General features: G+C 42.8%; 3 protein-coding genes across 12 annotated transcripts; all 3 read left to right on the forward strand.

Moving 5' to 3' along the window:
• Positions 1-1,183: 1,183 nt before the first annotated feature.
• tmem70 (transmembrane protein 70) lies at positions 1,184-2,863 on the forward strand. Its single transcript, XM_076162332.1, has 3 exons — positions 1,184-1,415; positions 1,751-1,853; positions 1,941-2,863. Exons 1-3 carry the CDS (start codon positions 1,245-1,247, stop codon positions 2,384-2,386), a joined length of 720 nt encoding a protein of 239 aa, XP_076018447.1. The 5' UTR covers positions 1,184-1,244; the 3' UTR covers positions 2,387-2,863.
• Positions 2,864-5,541: 2,678 nt separating this feature from the next.
• Positions 5,542-9,955, forward strand: cyp7a1 (cytochrome P450, family 7, subfamily A, polypeptide 1). The gene is made up of 8 exons (XM_076162331.1): positions 5,542-5,847; positions 6,892-7,132; positions 7,248-7,457; positions 8,020-8,214; positions 8,339-8,538; positions 8,701-8,831; positions 8,936-9,114; positions 9,226-9,955. The coding sequence occupies exons 1-8, from the start codon at positions 5,765-5,767 to the stop codon at positions 9,526-9,528; spliced, it is 1,542 nt and encodes a 513-aa protein (XP_076018446.1). The 5' UTR covers positions 5,542-5,764; the 3' UTR covers positions 9,529-9,955.
• A 395-nt stretch (positions 9,956-10,350) lies between these two features.
• depdc5 (DEP domain containing 5, GATOR1 subcomplex subunit) lies at positions 10,351-22,635 on the forward strand. 10 transcript variants are annotated; one of them, XM_076162213.1, is made up of 43 exons: positions 10,351-10,582; positions 10,794-10,861; positions 10,948-11,035; positions 11,371-11,417; positions 11,630-11,715; positions 11,797-11,880; positions 11,969-12,018; positions 12,142-12,211; positions 12,342-12,420; positions 12,518-12,579; positions 12,666-12,735; positions 12,816-12,888; positions 13,024-13,127; positions 13,216-13,290; positions 13,413-13,547; positions 13,647-13,708; positions 13,799-13,872; positions 13,983-14,052; positions 14,157-14,193; positions 14,308-14,428; positions 14,536-14,759; positions 14,869-15,069; positions 15,164-15,299; positions 15,388-15,482; positions 15,699-15,764; positions 16,919-17,102; positions 17,185-17,345; positions 17,718-17,838; positions 17,973-18,140; positions 18,303-18,525; positions 18,683-18,816; positions 18,906-19,011; positions 19,413-19,475; positions 19,828-19,940; positions 20,042-20,119; positions 20,347-20,479; positions 20,679-20,778; positions 20,874-21,095; positions 21,356-21,525; positions 21,672-21,843; positions 21,933-21,993; positions 22,143-22,225; positions 22,317-22,635. In XM_076162213.1, the coding sequence occupies exons 2-43, from the start codon at positions 10,804-10,806 to the stop codon at positions 22,610-22,612; spliced, it is 4,755 nt and encodes a 1,584-aa protein (XP_076018328.1). In that variant the 5' UTR covers positions 10,351-10,582; positions 10,794-10,803; the 3' UTR covers positions 22,613-22,635. The 10 variants fall into 10 exon arrangements, with proteins under 10 accessions (XP_076018328.1, XP_076018331.1, XP_076018334.1 ...); XM_076162216.1 differs by having other exon boundaries at positions 18,915-19,011; XM_076162219.1 differs by having other exon boundaries at positions 16,946-17,102.
• The last annotated feature ends 517 nt before the right edge of the window (positions 22,636-23,152 follow it).

The raw sequence follows: 23,152 nt of genomic DNA on the forward strand, positions 1-23,152 counted from the left end.
GTTTTTCTTGAGAGTGTATTTGCACAGGACAACAATTCTTAATCAGGGTTTGTTTTTTTCTTAAAAAACTGTATAAATAAAGAACTGTATCAATAACTTGTCTCTCTGTATATTTTACACTGTGTATGGTTTATAATCAAAATAATAATAATATAGGTTTTCTTCTGCTTCACTTTGCAGCTGTTCGAATTTGGAAACTTATATCAGTTGCCAGTGTTTGTTGGTAATACGATGCACCGATGGTCAGCAGTTGTACATTTATACAGTAAACGATCTATTTTGGTTTCTGTGGAGACAAATAAAAAGTGTGTTTACTTGTCACACAACTTTCCCTTAGATTCGGTGATTACTAAACAAAAGTTTAATCGCTTGATCTATTTGTTCCATAACAGCATGGCTGCTCCAGGCCGTATGAAGTTTGGTCCTGCTGTCATTATGCTGTGACCAAAATAGACATGCTGTCCAACAGCTGCTGGCCTGCCTGGAGACACACAACACCACAAACTCCCCCACATTCTTTGGATGAGCAGAGACAAATGATTTCAAGTTAATGATAGCACTGGATTTATTCTGACAAATTAAGACAAACCAAGAGGCTGTTGGGTATTGGTGGAGGCGTGGGTTGATGCGCTCAGACTCAAACTAAGAACTACTTTAGGAACTACTTTATCTAAAACTATACTGTGAACAACCTCCTGTAACAGCACAAAACGCACACCCACACCACAACCACCCACACCTAACTGGACTGCTTCCCTGGCCTCAGGACTCTCTCTCCTCCTCTCTGTCTCTCAGGACTCATGTTAGGATTATTAACATTTATCTTTTGCTGTATTTTGTGTGTTTTTTTTGCTGTATTATTGTATTTCCCACCTGCGGTTCAGATTGCACACTTGGTCGTTTGAGTAGATGCAAGGTTTCTTATTTTTACTCATACTGACTGTACATCAAGGTTTTTCCTTTCTTTCCTCTCTCTCATTTCCCCGCTCTCTCTGTATTAAAAAACGATCTCCAAAATGTCCCATAACTGTATGCTCATTGTCATGTCAAATGCTTTCTTCAATAAAAAATATATTTGAAAAATAATAATAAAGTTTCTGGATTATGGTCCTAGAAGTCTTCCTTTCCTGTAGGTGGCAGACGGTAGACATCTTTTAGTAATTATATGCCGTAGAAGAAGAAAATGAAGCGCATGCGCATTAGTATCATGTCAAGTTAAAGGCTGTAGCCAAAGCAAAGTTACCATGTTTAGTGTGAATATTGCCCGTGGAGTTCGTCACTGTGCCGTTTCTCAGTGGGCCAGTAAGATCCAAGTCATCTCTGTGCGAGGTGGGAAGTCGTTTAATGCGTTTAACGGAGTTTTGAATCAGCGGGGCCACGGAGGAGAAACAAGGTCGTTCCTGAACACAGTACAGGTATTGAACCAGCAACTCCAACGTCAACAGTAGACTAGCCTCGCCGACACGACCAAAACACCAGCAACCCCACACACATATGTAGTAAAAGTTGTAAAAACACTCTCGTTTAGTCTATAAAGGTTTCTAAACTTAGCCCCAACCAGCTTCCAGTGAGCTAAACCCAGATGTATCCGGATAAGATGACTTCATTATCTGCTTCATAGCCCCCCTTCCATCAGACAAGTGACTGAAAGATTCACCTCCTTTTTTGGGAACATGTTTACGAAAAACGGTTAGGTTTACAAACTGCTAAATTATGCTGAATTAGATTTTTCTTTTGCTTGTGTGAGCAGAAGTCGTGGTCCTCCCGCCCAGCTTCTTGTTGTCTCTCCACTGTGTCCCCAAGTGAGGACGGGAGCCTCATTTATGCTGGAAACCTTGGCAACGCTGTCCGTGGTATGTCTCTCTCACTTCCTTTCACTTTCACTTTGATCTTCTGCCTCATACACATGATCTCATCTCTCTGTTTCTCTCTCTTTTCAGGTGTTAAGATGTTTTCGTATGCTACCAGCATGACCAGCCTCTGCATGATGCCACACATCCTTATAAATACCGGTTTAGGGGCCCAAAGCCTCTTAATGCAAGCTGCTGTCTGCGGAGTCATCGGCTTCTTTACCTTTCTCACCCCGGTCCTGCTCCACCTCATCACCAAGGGATACGTGGTCCGCCTCTACCACGACGCAGACAGAGACACCTACACGGCCGTCACCTACAGTGTTGTGCTCATTGAGAAAAAGACCGTTTTCCATCAGAGGCAGGTGAGGATACCTGCCATCAGTAAGATGTTCACAACCTTTTATGCCAGCGAGACGGGCTTGCTGGTCGCCCCCGATCTTTTCCCCATTCCCCACGACTACAACCACCTGATGGGCTATGATAAGCCCTTCGATTTCCACACTGAAGACATGCAAAGACCTGGCGAAAACTGAAACAACCCCTCCTCATGGACTGCTTTGTCTCCCACACACTGTTAGGATGCTGCGGTAGTAAATAATTCCCCAAACCGCAATTGTAAAATGGCCGTGAACACAAGTCAGTGGATATTTTTGTATTTTGCTGATTGGATGTTTTGTTTCTGCTTGTCCGTCGTTTATTTGAGTGTTTCTTCTTTAAAGCAACTCAAACTGTAAACGAGAATGAGAACACCTCCACATTAAAGCAGACAAATGTGTTGTTTCATTGAAGCTGAACATTAAGAGCAGTGATTTGGATCCAGTGTGCTGAAACCCAACTCTCTAGCAAATCTTTGACTAATGTGACTATGATGAGTAAGACTATATTTAACTATTTGTTAGTTACTGCATGCAAGCAAATGTTTGCCCTTAATCTTTCCCTACACCAGTTCCACTAGAACAGCATCAAAGGGCACAAGTTAACTGAGAGTATGATTCATGCGCAGAGAAAGATGTTTACCTGAAAAAGGATGGCAGATTGAACCCCAAGTGTGACATTAAAATGGTGAGAGTTCATGCTGAAGTATGTGATAACATGCATGCTTTTCTCTATAATAGTGTCCCTGGCCAATAGAGTGGATGTTTCTCAAGATATATCTCAAGATACTGAGAAGTCACGCGTGAATATTTGACGTTATCTATCAATTTTCTATTGTCTTGAGACTCAAAACTATCCAGACATGTAGTCATGGTGATAGTATGGAGATTGTACACCTGATGGAGCCACCATAACACCCTGAGAAACATTTTGGCAAGAATTTCTAGCAGTCTTTATGTTCTTCTTCTGGCAATCTAACACCTTGGGTCATGTTTGAAATTGCATTCCCATCATTGCTGCTACGGCAATCATAGTAGGTGGCCTCCTACTTACAACACGACATTGAGTTAGAATTTAATGTAGTCATAAAGCTTCTGGCATGGCAAGACAAGGAAGTGATTTAAATGCTTGAAGACAAACTCACAGGAGCAGGACATAAATTGTACAAAATAAATGATGGTGCTGCTCTCCATTCCTGCTGAGGAGACAACAAGAGACATTTTTGGTACAGTTGACAGTTACAGATGACAGGCGACATGGTTAAAAAATATCACAGCCTAACATCCAGATTCATGCCGTAATGGTCTTTCCAAAAAAACTACATAACTTACAATGAAGGCCAGTTAGAAGCATTTCAACCTTTAGTTCTCTTTCTGTTCACGTGCACTCCACAAATATTGAATTGCAGACTGATTCCAGGAACAATGCAGCCCTTTAACCTCACACGATAAGTGGCATGCTGTTTCTCAAGGTTCACATGAAGTTGTTTTCTAATGTAAATCCAAAGGCCACAGATAAGAACCTGTGGAAGCCCTCAGACGAATGACAGTCAGCCTTGACCTTGGCCTTGAGATAGTCAGGTAGTATTCCCTGGGGATAATCCATATCAGTCTGTATCAGAATGCTGAGTTTGCCTCATTTCGAGATAGTTATCAGATTAAAGATAATCAGCCATGAAAGTAACACCAGGTAGAGCTGTTTTATAGTTGCTTATCATCAGAGAGCAGCTAGAATCATCAAATTAACCGGGTAACAGTAACGCACCTTTCCTTATTAACGTTAGGAAATTTAAATCCAGCTATTTATTCCTTGCGGTGAGGAGGTTCATGGAAAACAATAGATATATTGTTAGTAGTGTAAAGGTCCTGTTGCCAGTCTCGTGCGCCCTGTGTTCCCTGTGCATTGCGTTATGTAAGCTGTGGCTCGTAAATTTGGAGACTTAGATATGTTCTTCAGCGCAGACTGAGTGCTACTAATGATGAAATTAAAATGCCAGATTGGAAGAGAAAACCCTCTGTGTGTCATGTGAACATGCTCTGTTACTGCTCTCATGACAGCACTGTCAGTTTGCCCCCCTGTTGCTGCTGCCATCGTGTCTGTGTCTCCAAATTGGACGGAGGATTCACGTTGAAGACCGAGGTTTGGGTTTTTGCCCGCGTCATGAATATTGAGACATCCTGACAAACTCTCCAGGTAAACTGATGACAGTCCCACCCCGACGAATGGGCTTGTGTCATAAAGCAACATGTATATGAATAAAGAAATAAATTGTTGAAAGGGGCTGAGTTTTGTTTGCTGGTCCTTTTTAGTTTAGCATGGAAGGAGGGGAGTCACTTTAGGTTGTTGCTCTGGTTTCCCCTAGGCTGTTATGTTCCCATGTGTAAACACTGTTGTGTGCTTTGTGTTTGTCAAAATTGTCAAAATTGACCGCCTGTATTTAAGTAGTTGCTGGGTGTGTTTGTTTATTGTATTTACAGTTCTCACTGCTGATGCATGATGTTTTTCCAAGATGTCTCTAGTACCACAACAACCCTGACCAGGACACACACACACACACACACTCACACACATACATTCACAGGAATACACTGGCACACGTACTGTATGTACACACAGACACAGGCACACACACGCAAAGCTTTGACCTTGACTGTTGTTATTACCCAACACAGAAACACTATCACAGTTCAGCTCTCCAGGTAGCATTGTCCATGGACTATGGTCAAGGCTGTTGCACCTGCACACATGCACACACTGAAGTTACAAGATCTACATTTTGTGACCATTTTGGTGCTGATCCAAAGAGAGAGAGAGAGAAATTAGAAGAATACAATTACCCCATGATAGACCTGGTGCAGTTTGGGCGGACAAATTTCATCTCTGAATCATTGTAAAATGTGTAAAACGGTTATCCAGGCTTGTTTGGCTTTAACAGGTATAAGCTCTCATGAGTGATCTGCTAGTAGATTATTGTCTCTATGCTATTCCATCTATTATTCCCTCTTTTCATAAATACTTTTCTATGTTGAGCAACTGTTGGTGTTCTGTGAGCAGAACCTACCCAGGTAAGAAAAAACTGTGAAAATGTGGAGTCAGAAATGATGAGAAAGGTGTTGAATGTGTGTCAAGACAAGTACAAAACAACATTATGATGTCTTTATTTGAAAGCAAATCACTTCAAAATACATTGATTTTGTACAAACCATGTTCAGCTGTTTTCTAAATTTGTGTGTGTGTCTGTGTGTGTGTGTGTGTGTGTCACTCCCCCACGGATGACATCACTGTATCTGCCCTCAGGACCCACCCTAACGCACAAGGTTTAAAACCCGCCACACACTTAAGCTTATAGTATCCGCTGACACGCACAGGTTTTTCATCGATTCTTGACTAGAAGGAACAATATCTGCTTTGGCTGTAAAGCAGCTTTTTGAAAGACTGACTCTGGCACCCTGTATCTGAGGCAGCACAAATTGGGTCGGGTCTTGCTCATTGGAAAGCATCAGTAGCTGTTTTGCTGTGTCCACACCAGCATCACTATGATCTTAAGCATTGCACTAATCTGGGCAGTGGTGGTGGGATTCTGCTGTCTTCTGTGGCTCGCTGTGGGAATACGACACAGGTAACACTGCAGCTGCCTTCACACAGAAACACTACAAAACACAGCTCTGATGAGGAGGACTGTAATTCATAAAGATACTTGTGTAAGCATGTAATTTAATTTATGCAGTGTGCCAGAACAGCAGCTTTTGTATGGAGGGTTTTATTAGTTTGGCATGCGATTTGTTCAATGTGCTGTCATTGCTCAACTGAAACTCATTAACCATGTGTCTAGAGTACAACTGACCACTTGCCTATTCTTAATCAGATTTCCTCAAGCATTCTTTCTATAATTTGATGTAGTGGTAGAGGCTGGAGGAGACGCACAAAGATACATAATAGACTGTCTAGTTTTAGTTTACTATACCTTTATTGTATTTGAATTGGTTGTAATTTACTTTATGTGTGCACAGTCTCCATTTAATTGGAAACATAACATTTGAATATAGTGTCCCTAACCTAAATTTTTAAAACTAGAACGAACTAGGCAGCACTTAGGTTTGGCAGATTTCCCTCTGATTAATATCAGACTCAATATCAGATTTCTGACATTTGTGACATTTGTGATTTTCTGGAAAGTGTAAAAAATGCCCGTTCGTGATGCAGGTATAAGTTGGTCTGTCCAATAAAAAGTGGAAGAAATTAAATCAGCTATTTGCTTATTTCCTAATAGCAAGCCTGTCCCCATTGAATTGTATCAAGCTTTCGCAGACATTGCTGCGCCCATCATTGCTAGGAATAATCAATTGTTGTGTGAAAGCAGGGATTTTCCCTAACACTACATTCGAAGCAAATCATTGAAAAAAGATTGGGAAGTAATCAATGCTGTTTCCTATAGACCCCTAAGTCTGTTGGATAAAGATAGAGACACACATTCTAAATATCTTCAATAAATGAAATTGTCCCCAGGGAGTTTCTGCAGTTTTCTGGTCTTGTTTCAGATTGCGCAACATTTTGGCGGAAATATTTCAGCTATTTAGTGAAGTAACTGTAGCAATTTCTCATGTGAAAATATAAAACATTCAGACTTGTAACACAAGTGCTGCATCTCCTCTTTTCTCCACAGACAACCCCGTGAGCCTGCTGTTGAGAATGGCCTTATCCCTTACCTGGGCTGTGCTCTGCAGTTCGGCGCCAACCCCCTTCAGTTCCTCCGCAGCCGCCAGGAGAAGTATGGCCATATTTTCACCTGCAAGATCGCAGGCCAGTACATCCACTTCCTGTGTGACCCCTTCTCGTACCATTCAGTCATCAGACAGGGCAGACACCTTGACTGGAGGAAATTCCACTTTGCTACATCTGTCAAGGTGAATCAGCGTGATTTGTTCTTGGTTGCTTTTCTTCTGAGCATCATGTTTATTCATCTTTCACCTCAGTAGCTGAACACTTGTACACCACCTTAATGTCTCCACTCCTCCCCAGGCCTTCGGTCATGACAGTTTCGACCCTCGCCATGGCCACACAACAGAAAACCTCCACCAGACCTTTCTGAAGACCCTGCAAGGTGAGGCTCTGCCCTCCCTCATAAAGTCCATGATGGGCCATCTACAAGATGTCATGCTGACATCAGACACACTCAGCCCCAGCAGAGACCATTGGGATGTGGATGGGATCTTTGCTTTCTGCTACAAGGTCAGTTAATGGTTACTGATGGTGTTTATACTGCAACAGTAGTTGGCAGTTGCTAATCGATACAGTCTGAATTACCTTCTTGTCCTATCATGGCCGTGATTGTCTTTTGACTGAAATCCTATTCCAGCATGCTCTGGGCTCTCTGCTTGCTCTGGCTTCTTTATTCATTGAAGCCAGTATTAGATTACATTACATTACATTACGATCATTTGGCAGACGCTTTTATCCAAAGCGACTTACATTACATTACCACCCTTCGCAGAGGGGGGAGCGATTGAGGGTTCGGTGCCTTGCTCAGGGGCACCTCGGCAGGGGCTTGAACCGGCGACCCTCCGGTTCCCAAGCGGAAGCAGTACCCACTGAGCCACTACATCACAATGAGCATGCATTTATACATTTTAGAGAATGTTTTAAATGTAGAAAATAAAATAAAATAATGATAATAAATAATAGGTAACGCTCAGATAGTACACATGAAGGGAAACAAAAGAGGAAACAAAAATAGGGGCTTATTTGGCGATGCAGTGAATTTGAGTCATATCTTCCCCATATCGTCTTCTAGGTGATGTTTGAGTCTGGCTACCTGACTCTCTTTGGCAAGGAGTTCGGAGAGGATAAATGCCAGGCACGACAGATGGCTCAGAAAGCTTTGGTACTCAATGCCCTCGAGAACTTCAAAGAGTTTGACAAGATCTTCCCGGCACTGGTGGCCGGTCTGCCAATTCATGTCTTCAAAAGCGCCTACAGTGCCAGGGAGGTAAGTTAGCAGCTCCTCACATTTGCATCAAATCAACTAAACTGATTTTACCTGATATCACCTTCTGAGCTGCCATTGGTTGTGAGCAATATTAAGTTTGTACATGTTCTATTCAAATCTTCAGAACCTAGCTAAGACCATGTCTGCTGACAACCTGTCTAAGAGGGAGAACCTCTCAGATCTGATCTCTATGAGGATTCTGCTCAACGATTCTTTATCTACATTCAATGACCTGAGCAAGAACAGGACTCATGTTGCTCTGCTCTGGGCTTCCCAGGCCAACACCCTGCCTGCTACCTTCTGGAGTCTGTTGTACATGATCAGGTACAGGAACATTTATCTTTTCTACAGTGGACAACAACTGCTTTAGAGGCATAAAGAGAGACAAGAGTTAATGGTGGAATAGTGAATGAAGACATTTGGGAAGTCTTTAGTCATAAGGCAGATACAGTGGCCAAGCTGACACAAAGCTGTATCTGTGTGCAGGAGTCCAGATGCAATGAAAGCAGCCCGTGGGGAGGTGCAAGGAATTCTGGAAGATTCCGGTCAGACTGTTGACCCGAGTGACCCCACACTGACACTGAGCAGAGAACAGCTGGACAACATGCCTGTTCTAGGTATGATTACCACAATTCAATCATACAGTATTTAGAAGGTTGCTTTTGAGCCACCGAGGTGAGGGGCTGGTTCAAATCAGTCATACATGTTTCCCTCATTACAGACAGCATTATTAAGGAGGCCATGCGACTTTCCAGTGCATCCATGAATGTCCGTGTTGCTAAGGAGGACTTCCTGCTTCACCTGGATAACCAGGAAGCTTATCATATAAGGAAGGATGATGTCATCGCCCTGTATCCACCCATGCTTCACTTTGATCCAGAAATCTATGAGGACCCCTATGTAAGAACATTAATCAATCAATCAAACTGTGAAAGATAAGATAGATAAGATAACAAATAAAACTGACAAGTAATAGTTATCAATGATGAATGTTTGTCTCTCTTCCTGCAGGAATATAAGTTTGACCGATTTTTGGATGAAAAGGGTCAAGAGAAAACAACCTTTTACCGCTGTGGACGCCGGCTGCGCTATTACTACATGCCATTTGGCTCTGGTGTTACCAAATGCCCTGGCAGATTTTTTGCTTTGTATGAGATCAAGCAGTTCCTGAGTCTGATGTTGTCCTACTTTGACATGGAACTGTTGGACCCTGCGGTGAAAATCCCCCCTCTTGACCAGTCCCGTGCCGGTTTAGGAATCCTACAGCCCACCTATGATGTAGATTTCAGGTACAAATTGAAATCAAGCTGCTAGGCCTTTTCCTGAGTGGAACGATAGTGTACATTAAATACATAGTGCACAAGTGTACATAGTGTATATGTATGTATGTATGTATGTATGTATGTATGTATGTATGTATGTATGTAATGAAGATGTCATGCTGTAAATAGTCTGAGCTATATATTTTTTGTTCCAAAGTCAAAAAAACCCAAAAGAGCCCTACAATTGTGTTGTAATGTTTTCATAGTTTTTGTGTGTGTGTGTTTGCAAAAGTTCCCCCTGCAATAATCAATGATGTGGACCTGAAAACCAAAACTTTATTTGTAAATAGTTGTCAGTTGCTTCTATGGTTAAACTATGGGAATGAAGTCACATCCAGTCCATAACATTACTGTACATAAAGAAATAAGTCTGGATTAAAAATGTTTTCAATTGTTTCCTAACAAACTGAAAGGGTAAATGTGCTTCAAAAATACAAAATAAATTCTTAAATTTGTACGTGTGTCTGCTGAATTATTTTTTTTTTTTTTTACTGCAAAAATTCCTTCTGCTTTAGATGATAAAATATAAAATGTAAAAATATTTGTATATGAGTTTGATGAAGGAAGAATACTTGATGATTCATAAGCTAAAAATAAGGAAAGATACAATTTGATTTAATTGACATTTTACAACAAAAAAAAGTAAGAACTTTCTAATATTGTTTCATTTTCTGAGATGAACTAAAGAGGATGAGTCTTGTTTTTTTTCTAATATAAGGTTTCTAATCAAATATTGTGATCTACACTCCATTCACCAGTTGATGGCGGTAATGTACCAATAGGTTGTTTGCCAACCGCCAATACACGTCAAGAAGAAGAAAAAAGACGAAGTAGCAGAAGAAGAGCAAGAACATAACAGAGCTAACACAAACACACGCCTTTGGATTCACAGTTTTTTTGTAACTTCTTGAACAGCGGAATTATTTCGATTTGTTTAAACTTTGTTTTTCAATGAGTTTTGTAGGCTACCGTAGTTAGTTGGTGTAAAATGAGCCGCTGGTAAATCTCCATATTCCAGGGCAAAGTGCCGGCTGGGTGCTAAGCAGGTACCGTACTTCTCTGTGCGTCTATTGTAGAAACACTTTATGTCATGTTAAACTAATGATTTATTTGAATTGTGTCAGGTCTTTGTCTTTGAATCATCATCCCTGCTTGGTGTTCTGCTAACTTTAACCACCACATTCTCAGTTTCCACAGCTTCTCTCTTTGCACATTTGAACAATTGTTCTTTGCATTCTGCATTGTGTCGTTCCTCAGCTGCTTCTTCATGAAGACCAACAAGTCATACAAGCTTATCCTGCATAAGAAGGGCTTTGGTGGCAGCGGTAAGCAGTATACTGTCTTTATTTTGGCTGTTTTGAAAGGTGTCATTGTTGATTGAAGTTTTTGTAATAACATTTCCTTTGAACAGATGATGAGCTGGTTGTCAACCCGAAGGTTTTCCATCAGGTCAACCTTGGGGACATCATTGAGATTGCACACCCCACCGATGAATACAGGTGGGATTGTGTTGTGATGAATGACGGTTGTGTACATGGAAGTGCTTTCACGCACTTTGTGTGTGTGTGTGAACGTTGAGAAAGCAAAGAAAGCAGCATAGCCCAGGGATCTTTCTGAAAACATTTAGTCTCTCTGTGGGTATTTTGATGCAGTTGCCACACAACTATCAGAATCTAAGAGCCATTATTGACATGAAATTGCGGTTGTTGGAACAAAATGAAGTGCACTTTTTATTCACCGTTTGTGGAGAAGGAATCTCTTGGAATTGCCTCTCCTGAGGTTTCCTCCTTTTTTAATACTTTCTCTTTCTTCTTTCTATTTTTCAAATTTGCAGCCCTCTCCTGTTGCAGGTGAAGAGTCTTAAAGAAGACCTTCAGAAAGGTAAATGAACGGGTCAGACACTGTGTTTAATGCTCCTGTATACTGTATGTGTCTAATTTTAGGAAATAGTTACAATTGAATGAATGTTTGTTGTTTAAATGCTTGTCAGAATAAATGTAGCAGTGTATAAAGTGTATACAGAGGTTGAACTTAATGCTTCTTGACTGTTCACTAACAATATCTAACTGTATAATATCTTATTCAATCCAAAGAGACAATCAGTGTGGACCAGACTGTCGCACAAGCATTCAAATTGCGGGCGTACCAGGATGTCATCGTTAACATTGTGGACCCTAAAGTATGTTGTTCATGAGTCGTACGTTGCTGCTCTGCCTCATGCCGTTTGATGAAGTCCTCTCATAGTTTTCTTTCTGAGCAGGATGTGACGTTAGACCTCGTGGAGTTGACATTCAAGGACCAGTATATTGGCCGAGGAGACATGTGGAGGCTAAAGAAGAGTTTGGTGAGGAAGATGAGACTCTACATATCTGTGTGTAATATAAAATAATTCATTCATGTGAGGCTTTTAACTTTAACACTGCTTATTACAGGTCAGCACAAGTGCTTATGTCACCCAGAAAGTGGAGTTTGCAGGAATCAGGTAGACATTTACTCTGTTATTTCATTTGCCTAAACCCAAAATGATATTGATGAGTACACCAGATGTTATTTCCCTCACCTAACTTGCTGTGAAATAGTGAAGTATTAATCTTTCATTCTCTAGAGCCCAAACCAGTGAATTGTGGGTGAAAGGAGAGAAAGTGACCTGTGGTTACATCAGTGAAGACTCCAGGGTAAGAATGATGCAAAGTGTTACAACAAGCATGTAGAACTCAATATTGTTGTCCTCTAATGGCTCTTCATTCAATAGAAATAAGAATATATGCTATCCATATATGATGTGTAATGTGATCTTATCTATAGGTTGTGTTCAGATCTACATCTGCAATGGTTTACATCTTCATCCAGATGAGCTGTGAGATGTGGGACTTTGACATATACGGTTAGTTGAACCTCAGTTTTGTGACATTTTGATGACATGAATATTATTGCCTCGTGGTTCTTGGGGACATTGTCTTACTTCAACCTTCTGCTTTCAGGTGACCTTTACTTTGAAAAGGCTGTAAGTGGTTTCCTGTCTGACCTCTTTGCCAAGTGGAAGGTATGTGATGTCCATTTGTTTACCCCCAAGATATTCCTCAAAATGAACTGAACGCTCTTAATGTTTCCTAAATATTGTTCCACTAGGAGAAGAACTGCAGTCATGAGGTGACGGTTGTACTTTTCTCACGGACATTCTACAATGCCAAAAGTATCGGTACGTTTATTTCCTTCATCACATTGAATCGTGACATTGACTGATACAGTTTACAGTATCTGGGTTCCTACTTTCCTCAGATGATTTTCCTGAGGTTCTGAGAGGTTGCATTGGACAAGATCACAAGGGACGCTTTTATGAAGACTTCTACAGGTAAACACTGTTAACATGCTTTTGAAATCAAGCTTGTGTTAGAATTCCAGATTACTTGTTTTCTACCCAAAGGAGAATACAAGGTTCTGTTAAAACTGTTGATAGAACAAACAGTTTTGTTTGATGACTAATCAGGGTGGTGGCTCAGAATGAAAGACGGGACGAGTGGACGTCATTACTGGTCACCATCAAGAAACTGTTCATCCAGTATCCTGTGTTAGTGCGGCTCAAAGAAGCAGGTAGGCACCCGACCGATGGTTGGATAAAATGGATCAGCCACCTTCAGTTAGAAAATTGTTGTAATTTAGTTTGTTTTGTTTTTGCTAGATGGTTCCCCCTTTGGCTATAACTCCACTGCTTCTCAAGGGAACTACCTGGAGGCCATAAACCTTTCCTTCAATGGTTAGTGTTCCAATCCCAGGTTGGAATCCATCTGTCTGATTTATCCATCTACCTCTGGTTAAATGTGAATGAGATACAAATATAATCATAGAAACTCACCGAAATTGCTTTCTTTCCTACAGTTTTTGACAAGCATTACATCAACCGTAACTTTGACCGCACCGGCCAGATGTCTGTGGTCATCACACCTGGCGTTGGCGTGTTTGAAGTAGACCGTTTGCTTATGATCCTCACTAAACAGCGTATGATTGACAACGGTGAGTGCTGTTGTTAAATGCAGGGACACAATGACAAGTATTCATGTTAACAAACTGATTGAGGTTGTGTGAGGTAAATGATGTTTTCCCCCTTGTTAGGTATTGGTGTGGACCTTGTGTGTATGGGGGAGCAGCCATTACATGCAGTGCCATTATTCAAGGTAATATATTCTGTCTAGGTACATCGAGCAACGTTTTCATTCTAATTTGTATATTGTCGATGATTTAGTTTTGTCATTTTTACTCTGTAGCTACACAACAGAACATCGACTGGCGACTCTCGTGTGGGGGACGATTACAACCTGCCACACTGGATCAACCACAGGCAAGACAGTTTGATGGGAATAAAAGAGAAGAGTTCAAGTTAAATCCGGAATCATAGATGAAGGTTCAAATGGTTGATCTGCATCTTTTGTGCATGTTGTTCTTCCACAGCTTCTACACATCCAAAAGCCAAAACTCCTGCAGCTCTTTCACTCCTAGAATCAAACTGGCTGGTCATAAGGTATGTTCACACATTTATTACAATACTATACTTATAGCCTTACGTTATATTCTTAAAGGTGTCTTGTATGATTTAATGTCTAAGAAAAACTATTGTGTTTCTAGCTTCACGCTGAAAAATTCAAGAACAGGAAAGACCACAGTAAGACAGATTTTCTTTCTCTTCTCTCTCTTTTAGCTACTTTCAGTACTTTGACCTATTAATCAGTTGTTGTCTTCCCTTGATTACATCTGTGCTGTCCATGATTTCTTTCAGCTCTCTGCGCTCCAAAGGACTGTGACAAGAGCCTGCCCATACAGGTGGATTATGATGCCTACGATTCTCAGGTGTTCAGACTTCCTGGTCCGTCACAAGCTCAGAGGAGCACCAACTTCAGGTTTGTTACCACTCAAAACAAAACTCCCCTTCATTCTACATAGTGGACTTCAAAGCCACACATTCTGCCGTTCACCCTTTTCATGTGACCGTGTGCTTTTCTGTCAGGATGGGCCGAGACAAAGAGACAAGTGGAAGGAAGACCTGGGGCTCTGTGGATGTCGGTTCAGGAATAGGAACGTCCCCTCCTGTTCGCTCTGTAGGTCCTGATGAACAGCGCAGTCTGGCCTCTGATGAAAGCTTGGGTCCTGTTTCCAATATGCTGCTGATACCACGGCTGCCCCCTGCCCAATATGAAGTCAGCAGCTCTCTTGGCTACTCCAGCACTAGAGGTAAGTCCAGAAAGGAATAGGCCTCATTTTGTAACTGTACTGCTCATCATTTAAATGTTTAGGCTTCAACCTCAGATTGAAAATGGTGTTTGTTTATTCTGTTCGTCAGAACTGTTGGAGAAGATGATGGAGTCTCAACGGGACAACAGTGCGCCTGGAAGGTTCACAGTGGGAAGTGCCGAGTCCACACTGCACATCCGTCTTGGCGTTTACACCCCTCAGAGGGCCCTCATTAACCCCTTCACTCCATCCAGGATGCCTATGAAGCTCACTTCAAACCGCCGACGCTGGATGCACACTTTTCCTGTTGGTGAGCGATTGTTTTTTCCATGGCAGTCAGAGATGTTCACTGCATTCCTATCACCGACCTCACGTGTATTGAGTGTATCTCTGTTGTGGTTTAGGTCCTTCTGGAGAGGCTATCCAGATCCATCACCAGACCAGACAAAACATGGCTGAACTACAATGTAACCAACAGCCAGACATTGCCCACACATCTGCTGAGTTGCTAGAGTTGGCTTATCACGAGGCTGCTGGAAGGTTGGGCATGTTTATCACAGGGATCAGAGATTTCTGTTAAAATTCAAACAAAAAACTATGTGCTATGTTTGCTTCTCTTTTTTTCAAGGGGACCAACCTCTCGCCAAACTGGAGAGAACGGGCTCTTCATTGGTGGAGGAATGGAAGGGTTCACTAGAAGTCCTGGGAGCCAGAACAGTGGTGGTATGCTTATCCGTAGCTTCAGCTCTAGGGGGGTCCTGCAGAAAAAGTTTGGGAACTGCTGGGCTAAAGGAATAAACCACCTTTAGCAGCTTCACCACGTTTGCGAATAACTCTTGAAGACAATTGAATATATACGTATATATATATATATATATATGTTTTTTTTAAATGTACCTTGTGTTCTTACCCTGTTTGTTTCAATTTCCCCTGGAACAGGAACAGGAAGTGTAACCAAGCGTGGCTCCTCATTTGAAGACTTCTCCTTCAGTGGTTCGGATCCAAGTGAGTCTGTCTCACTCTGAAAAATCAAAACTGCTCATTGACAAATTCCGAACACTAGCTCTGTACCATTTCTCTGGCAGGGTTCTGGCAGACGACCCTGGAGGTTCAGATGAATCTGATCCTCTGGGCAAATGATTTGGGTGTTTCTCTTGTAAAAATTTCTGAATTTATCAACAGGATTTTGCCCTCAAATAAACCATTAAGACAGAAGGAATGCTGAAGTTTACAACATGCAATACGTATCACTACAACTCGCAGTGAACCAGGAAGATAAACACATTTCCATTTTCCCCTAACGCACATGTAGCTGCTTACAAGCATGTTTTTCTCCTGTAATTATTATTTTTAATTTCCACCAACACTTCTTCCAACATTTTCCCTCACAACTCTCTCGCCCCATCCTGTAGTTATGTAGCCCAACACATTGCTGTAGCCCCTTTGACAAACACACATACACTAACTGCACTGTATACACATCCAAAGACAGACACACACACATAGACACACACACCAAAACCAGGTTTCTGTAGTCAGTGATGATTCCAATGACTGAATGAATGATTTTAATGCATTTAATCCAAACTCTACAATTCCATGAAATTGTTTATTTAATTCCGAGTTCACATTTGCATGGCAATGTGCTGATTGTTTCCCATTATTTATTGTTCAATTCATTGCTTTTAGTCATGCAGATCTCTGTAAAACTACTGTTGAGTCTGAATTGTTTGCACACCTTCTGAATATTTGCATGATGAGATTCCTTCCTATGATTCTCTCACTTTATAATTCACACTTGTCTGCTGAAGATACACTTTCCACACGCTTTTGAATGATGCACAGATCGATTGTTATAAGGGCACAATCTGCATGTTTGATCACTACTCCAGTAAAATAACACTCAACTGTTTTTTCTTTCCTCCCCTTCCCCTTCTTCTTTCTTGTTTGTCACTTCCTATATCTTCACTCTCCCCTGTCTCTGTGCTGTATCTGTTCATCTTCTGTCTTCCTTTCTTTACCTATGACATTATTGTGCTTTTCCATTTCTATCCATCACCCTCACTTATGTACCACCCTGCGTACATACACTTGTGTTTGTTTTGGCTATGTTTGTGTGTGTGTCTTGGTGTATATGTATGGTGTGGGTGCTCCTGAAGCCCTGCTACTGTCTGCACCCCCGACAGTGCCCAGCTTCTGCTGCACAGTGGGGGTAGACTGGAAGTCTCTGACCACACCAGCCTGTCTGCCCCTCACCACCGACTACTTCCCCGACCGACAGATGCTGCAGAATGACTACACAGAGGGCTGCTATGACCTGCTGCCTCACAGTGACCTGGAGAGGTCAGGCAACGATGGTTTGTTCACTCCCTCCTGTCTCTGAAACACTCATTAATAACTTTTACTCTTTATTTATGACTTTCAGGCGTGAAGATGACGCTCCAGTGATGAGTGCCTCTCAGGTTTTTGAAGAGTTCATCTGTCAGCGGTTGATGCAGGGCTACCAGATCATCGTCCTACCAAATAACAGGAAACCACTGCCGGCTGTGGCCATGCCCCTTGGTAGCAGTCCTCTATACTCCAGAGGTACTACTGCTTTTTTGAGTGATGGCTTGGGGGAAGACGCTGTTGCAGAAGCTGTTCTGCTCCTGATGCTGCAAAACCTTTTGCCAGAGAGAAACAGGGAGAACAGTCCATGGTGTGTGTGGGTGGGTGGGGTCCTTCCTGATGTTCCGGGCCCCTAGCTTGTGTGTGCAATGTCTCTGATGGACAGAAGAGAAGCCCCGAGGATCTTCACCACTGTCCTCACCACTCTTTGCAGATGCTTGCCACTTATACTCCACAATGTCTTTCTGCAGTTGTAGTATTTGCTCCACTTCTTTAACATATAGAGAGAGATGTCAGCAAAGGCACAGTTTATGAACACACTGCTCTTATTTGTCCCCTCTGTGTTTTCAGGTCTGGTATCTGTGCGTCGGCAGGAGGAGGAGGAGAGTGTTTACTGGCTCAGTATGGGCCGGAGTTTCCATAAAGTTTGCCTCAGAGACAAGATTATAACCGTTACTCGCTACCTGCCCAAGTGAGTGCAGCTTCACTCATTCATCAATATTCGCATGATTTTGAAAATAATACAAATAAAAGCCAATCGAAATGTAACTAATAACACGGTTGCCTGATTGTTTGTGTGTGTGTGTTTGCATGTTTGTTTGTGAGGTTCCCAAACGAGTCGGCCCAGATCCAGTACAGCTACAGCCTGTGCCCTCCACACTCAGACGCTCAGTTCACAAACTGCTGGGTTGAGTTTGGCCATGAGAGGCTGGAGGAATACAAGTGGAACTACCTGGACCAGTACATCTGCTCGGCTGGCTCAGAGGACTTCAGGTACAAACACATAGTTAGTCATTAGTTATCTTGTATTTGTAATGTTTTCCATGAAGTTTATGTAACGCAGAATTTTGAATTGGGCTTTGTTTATTGCTTGAAATGATTCTAGAATGGAACGAGGATCAAAGTTTGATCATCTTTTCCTTTCTTCTCTTGTAGTTTGATCGACTCTCTGAAGTTCTGGAGGACTCGCTTCCTTTTGCTGCCAGCCGGAGGGGCTCGGCGGGTGGCAGACGGGGAGGGACACTGGGACATTTATGGAGACGGAGCTGGAACTGGGATGGGTGGCAATGCGGACTGGGCTTTACTGGACGGCTTCATCCGTTTCCTGGAGGGCCTCAACCGCATTCGGAGACGGCATCGCTCTGACAGGATCATCAGAGTGAGCTGGGCTTAAATGAAATCCTGAAACTAAACATGGAAGATATAGAATTGTTTGTGAATCAGCAGGATTTCACCAAATGTAATGGACAGATCTTTACATTCCAAAGCAGCTAACTCTTCCATTCTGCTTCTGTAATTATGTTTCTCCACGGCAGAAAAGCACTCCGATGAAAGGACTCCAGGTGACGAGTCCTCTCCCAGCGTACCCTACAGAGCCTGTGGGACCCCCGGCAGGAAAGAAAGGCACATCAGCTCTGTCGGCTCTACTGGAGATGGAGCAGAACCAGAAGTGTGTGTCTTCGTTGTGTAACACAGCATATTCATTTGGACCACTTGGAATAATATTTAATAACCTTGTTCTGGCGCTGTAATGCGCTGTCGGTACAGGAGTCTGGAGGAGCAGCTTCAGGGGAAAGCTTCTGCAGGCGCCACCGATCCTTCAAGTGTTGTCACAGCTCCCACATATGTAGACAGTCCCCGCAAGGTGTGTATCTTTGTCTGTCTCGTGATGGAGCTCTGTAGCTGTAGGTCCAAGCTGAAGGGTTTAGCTGAAGGCGCCAAACCAAAGCCTCACCTGTCATTCCAAATAGCACACACACAAACAAGAATACACACACAATCAATCAAGATCACACACACACGCACAATCAAATTCATACAAACACACTCGCACAGCCTCCCATACCAGTATTTAGGATGATTCACTAACACCTTCTTGCTGTTTGAAGGTTGGTTTTGCTTCTTTGGTGTCTTGGGTCGGGGTCTTTGCTGTTGCTGGGTTTTTTTTGGTTGCTCTTTTTTCTTTCCTTCCATCTGCATATTCTTCTTCTCTGTTTTTTTTCTCCTATTGCTGGGCTTGGATCTGTTCTTCCTGTATGCTGACAGGATGCTGCATTTATTTTGGATTTTATACGTAGCCCCCGTTCCTCCTACATCTATCACTCTCAGGTCAGTAAAGGGGGTCTCTTCTCACTGAGTGGGTCTCCTGTCCTGGGGTTTGTCTTTTGTGCTGTAGCTCCATTAAGTCTTTCTGAGCATGAATTAATTATTTTAATGAGACGTGAAGAAAAACGTGAAGTATAATCATCACATTGTCCTATGATCATCTTTTCTACCCATGACCCCCCTCTAACCCCAGCTTCCTCTGCCCCTCCCTCCTCTGTTCAAGTTAGCTTCAAAGCCCATCCCATAATACCACATGCTGTGACATCGTGCACCACTCTTGCGTCTATGGATGACAGGACTGGTCGGTGGGGGTATTGTGATGAAATGCTCCATGTTAAGCTCTTTTACTGTTTAGTTACCTGCTGAAGCCACAGAGGCTCCAGACACAGGGGTCCAACCTGGAGGGGTGGCCGGTGCTGCAGCGCAGGTGACGGGAGATGCAGCTGCCATTGCCATCGCAGAAACAAGGTGACCATAAGAAGGCTCCCCAGTGCCACACTAACACATAACGGATCAGCAAAATACATACAAAATGTGTGGTTTGGTATTGATGGAGACTCTTTCCACAGTGTGCAATCCTCAGGATCATTATCTCTGTCCTCATCTTCAACACTGCTGGAGATATTAGAGGCCATCAAACATCCCACGTGAGATTTGATTTGATTTATTTTGATCTTATCTTGTGTATTCGATTGGTATCTGGTTATTGTAAACAGTCTGTAATTTAAATTAGAGAATTATATTTTACATCTTCAGCCAAGAGAGGAGTCATTTCCTCTGTAGTTTGTCTTCTTTCTGCCTGAAGACCTATAGTGGATACAGATTTTGGCAGCATTATAATAGTGTCACTGTATTGTGTGTGTTTGTATTGTAGGACGGGTTTACAGCTGCTTCCAGAGCAGAAGGGTCTGCCACTCAACTGCTTCATCAGTGCTGAAATCGTTCATTGGCTGGTCAATAATGTGGAGGGCGTGGTCACACAGGGCATAGCTGTGGATATAATGCAGGTATGAGGGTTCCCAGGATAAAGTTATGAACTACTCTTTTTGAAAGTCAAGGCATTAGTGTTTTAGTCTTAAACAAACACCAGCCAAGGGACATACAAGATAAAACAAATAAGCTGTGGACTGCTTCGCTGCAGTGTGAGTGTTATGTGGACACACCGTATCAGCAGCTGAGGAACTGTCCTTTTGTGTGTTTCTGTAGAAAATGGTGGATGAAGGATTGGTGGCTCACGCATCTGGAGATGCCATGCGCACCTTCGTCTATGGTTTCTACTTCTACAGGATAGTAGGAGAGAAGGATGGTAAATGAATACAAAGCCGTCCCTCAGAATCACTGATTTGCAAACACTCAGCAGATATCTGATCATGTCTTCTCATTGACTCATCTTCACTGCAGGCTCATCCTCACAGCCCCCCTCTTCAGTAGCAGCTCTGGAGGATTTTGCTCTCTTCCAGAGGAAGTGGTTTGAGGTGGCCTTTGTGTTAGAGGAGCATCGACCCTGCGACCTCCCTGTCTTCTTGCTGCCCTGGCTTCCCAGCCGGCCGGCCTCCTATGCAAGTAGACACAGCTCGTTCAGCCGCAGCTTTGGAGGACGCAGCCAGGCTGCTGCACTACTCGGTATGTTGAGGCGGATCCTTCCAGCCAAACCACAACACTTAGACCCGACCCCCTCCATCATCAAGTCAGATGCAGAGAGTCGGGTCACTGTCTGGGTCCAAGAGTTTTGTGTTTTGTTTCAATAGAAATCCTGTGAGCCTGCACAATAACTAATTTGTTCATAAATATTTGGGCACCATACACGCTCACATCACTTGTACTCCACATGTCAATCATTCCTTCCTGGCTTCCTGTCTGTCCACCGCCCCCTCTTTCTCCAGCTGCTACAGTACCAGAGCAGAAGACAGTTACTCTGGACGTGGACGTTAACAATCGGAGCGAACGAACTGAATGGTGTAGCTGTTATTACCACGGCAACTTCTCCCTTAACGCTGCCTTTGAGATCAAGCTGCACTGGATGGCTGTCACTGCGGCAGTTCTCTTTGAGATGGTGACAACGCATTTGTCTTAGGATAATGTTTGATACACAACCTCCTGTGTATGAACAAATATTGTGAAAATATTGTACTGTTTCTGTATATGTTATACACTGGTCCTCGTCTGTTGGCATTCCCCCCCTCCCACCCTCCCCCCCAGGTTCAGGGGTGGTATCGTAAAGCCGCCTCCTGTGGCTTCTTGTTGGTTCCTGTGCTGGAGGTTCCATTCGCGCCAACGTCTTATCTGTACGGAGATCCACTCAGAGCACATCTCTTCATTCCGCTCAACATCCACTGTCTGCTCAAGAATGGCAGTGACACCCTGTTTGACGGTACAGAAGCCATCACACTGAACACACTGAGCACCTGAGTGATTCACTGCACCGCAACATTGTTCTTTGTTTTGTTATTGGATCAACAGGGTTTGAACCTGAGACATACTGGGACAGAATGCAGCTTCTACAGGAGGCCATCATCTGCAGGTTGGCTGTGGTTTCTGGTTTTATTCCCTTAACATTATATAGTAAATATATGTTGTATTTGTATGTGTGTGTGTGTACATATGTACGGTCTATGCCCCTCCTGTATTATAAAATGTGTATTCATGTAAATCTTGTCTACTTTTTGTTAGATTTGGTTTCATACAGGACAAGTTCTCTGCTTCTACTTTTAATTTCCCCTCTGAGAACAAGCCCCAGTACATACACGTCACAGGTTTGTCATTACAACACATTAGTCAGTTAGATCAACTTTATACATACCAGTTCTGGATTCGCTCATAGTTGCTCTGTGTTTCCTCTTTTAGGCACCGTCTTCCTCCAGTTGCCATATGCCAAACGGAAATACTCCAGTGGGCAGCGCCGTCGGAGGAACTCCACAACTTCCAACAGCCAGGGTGTGTTTGGCAGTGAGGAGCATGTGGGCTACTACTGGGCCTACAACACCATGTTGACCAAAGCCTGGAAGACGGGGGTACTGGGGGACGAAAGACTCACTGACCGCCTGCTCAGAGACTTCACCGAATTCTGTGCGAACAAAAACAACAGACTGCGCAGTTTTTGGGACAGCTGCCAAGACAAAATGGCTGCCAGTGCACCATAGAACTAGTTTGAGGAAGCCTTTCTTACCTGAGGGAAAAGTTAGGTTTATACGCCTTACTGGGCACCGCCCTTCGTCTTAACCACCTGGCAGAACTGAACTGTTGAGCGGGCTGACATGAGTCTGCTGAAACCTGCTGTTCTGGGTTTTCCTCATGAGAAAAAAGCTCAGACTATTCTGCTTGACCTGTGTGTCTATAGCGCCATTGTCTGACGTGCTTTGATTGGTTGTACATGGAATTTGAACCAAAGTGATGTCTTTTATGGCATTTTTGTTGTACACATTAAAAAGAAAAAAACTAAAACAATGCTCAGTTGTTTATAGACTCCTCTGCGCATACCCGGAAATGGCCACTTTAATTAATTATTTAGCGATATGGAATTTCACAGTATCTATATGGCTTTGGGAGTCATTTGTGTAAGTTTAGGGGAAAATGTGATTTTTGTTCCAATTCGCTTTGTGAAATGCTTTTGGATTATTGGGAAATTGGCATTTTGTTAAAAGATGAAGTGGATTCCTGTTTAGATTCTTGCTGTGCTCTAA

This window comes from Genypterus blacodes, unplaced genomic scaffold (assembly GCF_046128005.1).
Source record: "Genypterus blacodes isolate CSIRO-AG114 ecotype Tasmania unplaced genomic scaffold, CSIRO-AGI_Gbla_v1 ptg000120l_1, whole genome shotgun sequence".
In the NCBI taxonomy this organism is placed as follows: Eukaryota; Metazoa; Chordata; class Actinopteri; order Ophidiiformes; family Ophidiidae; genus Genypterus; species Genypterus blacodes.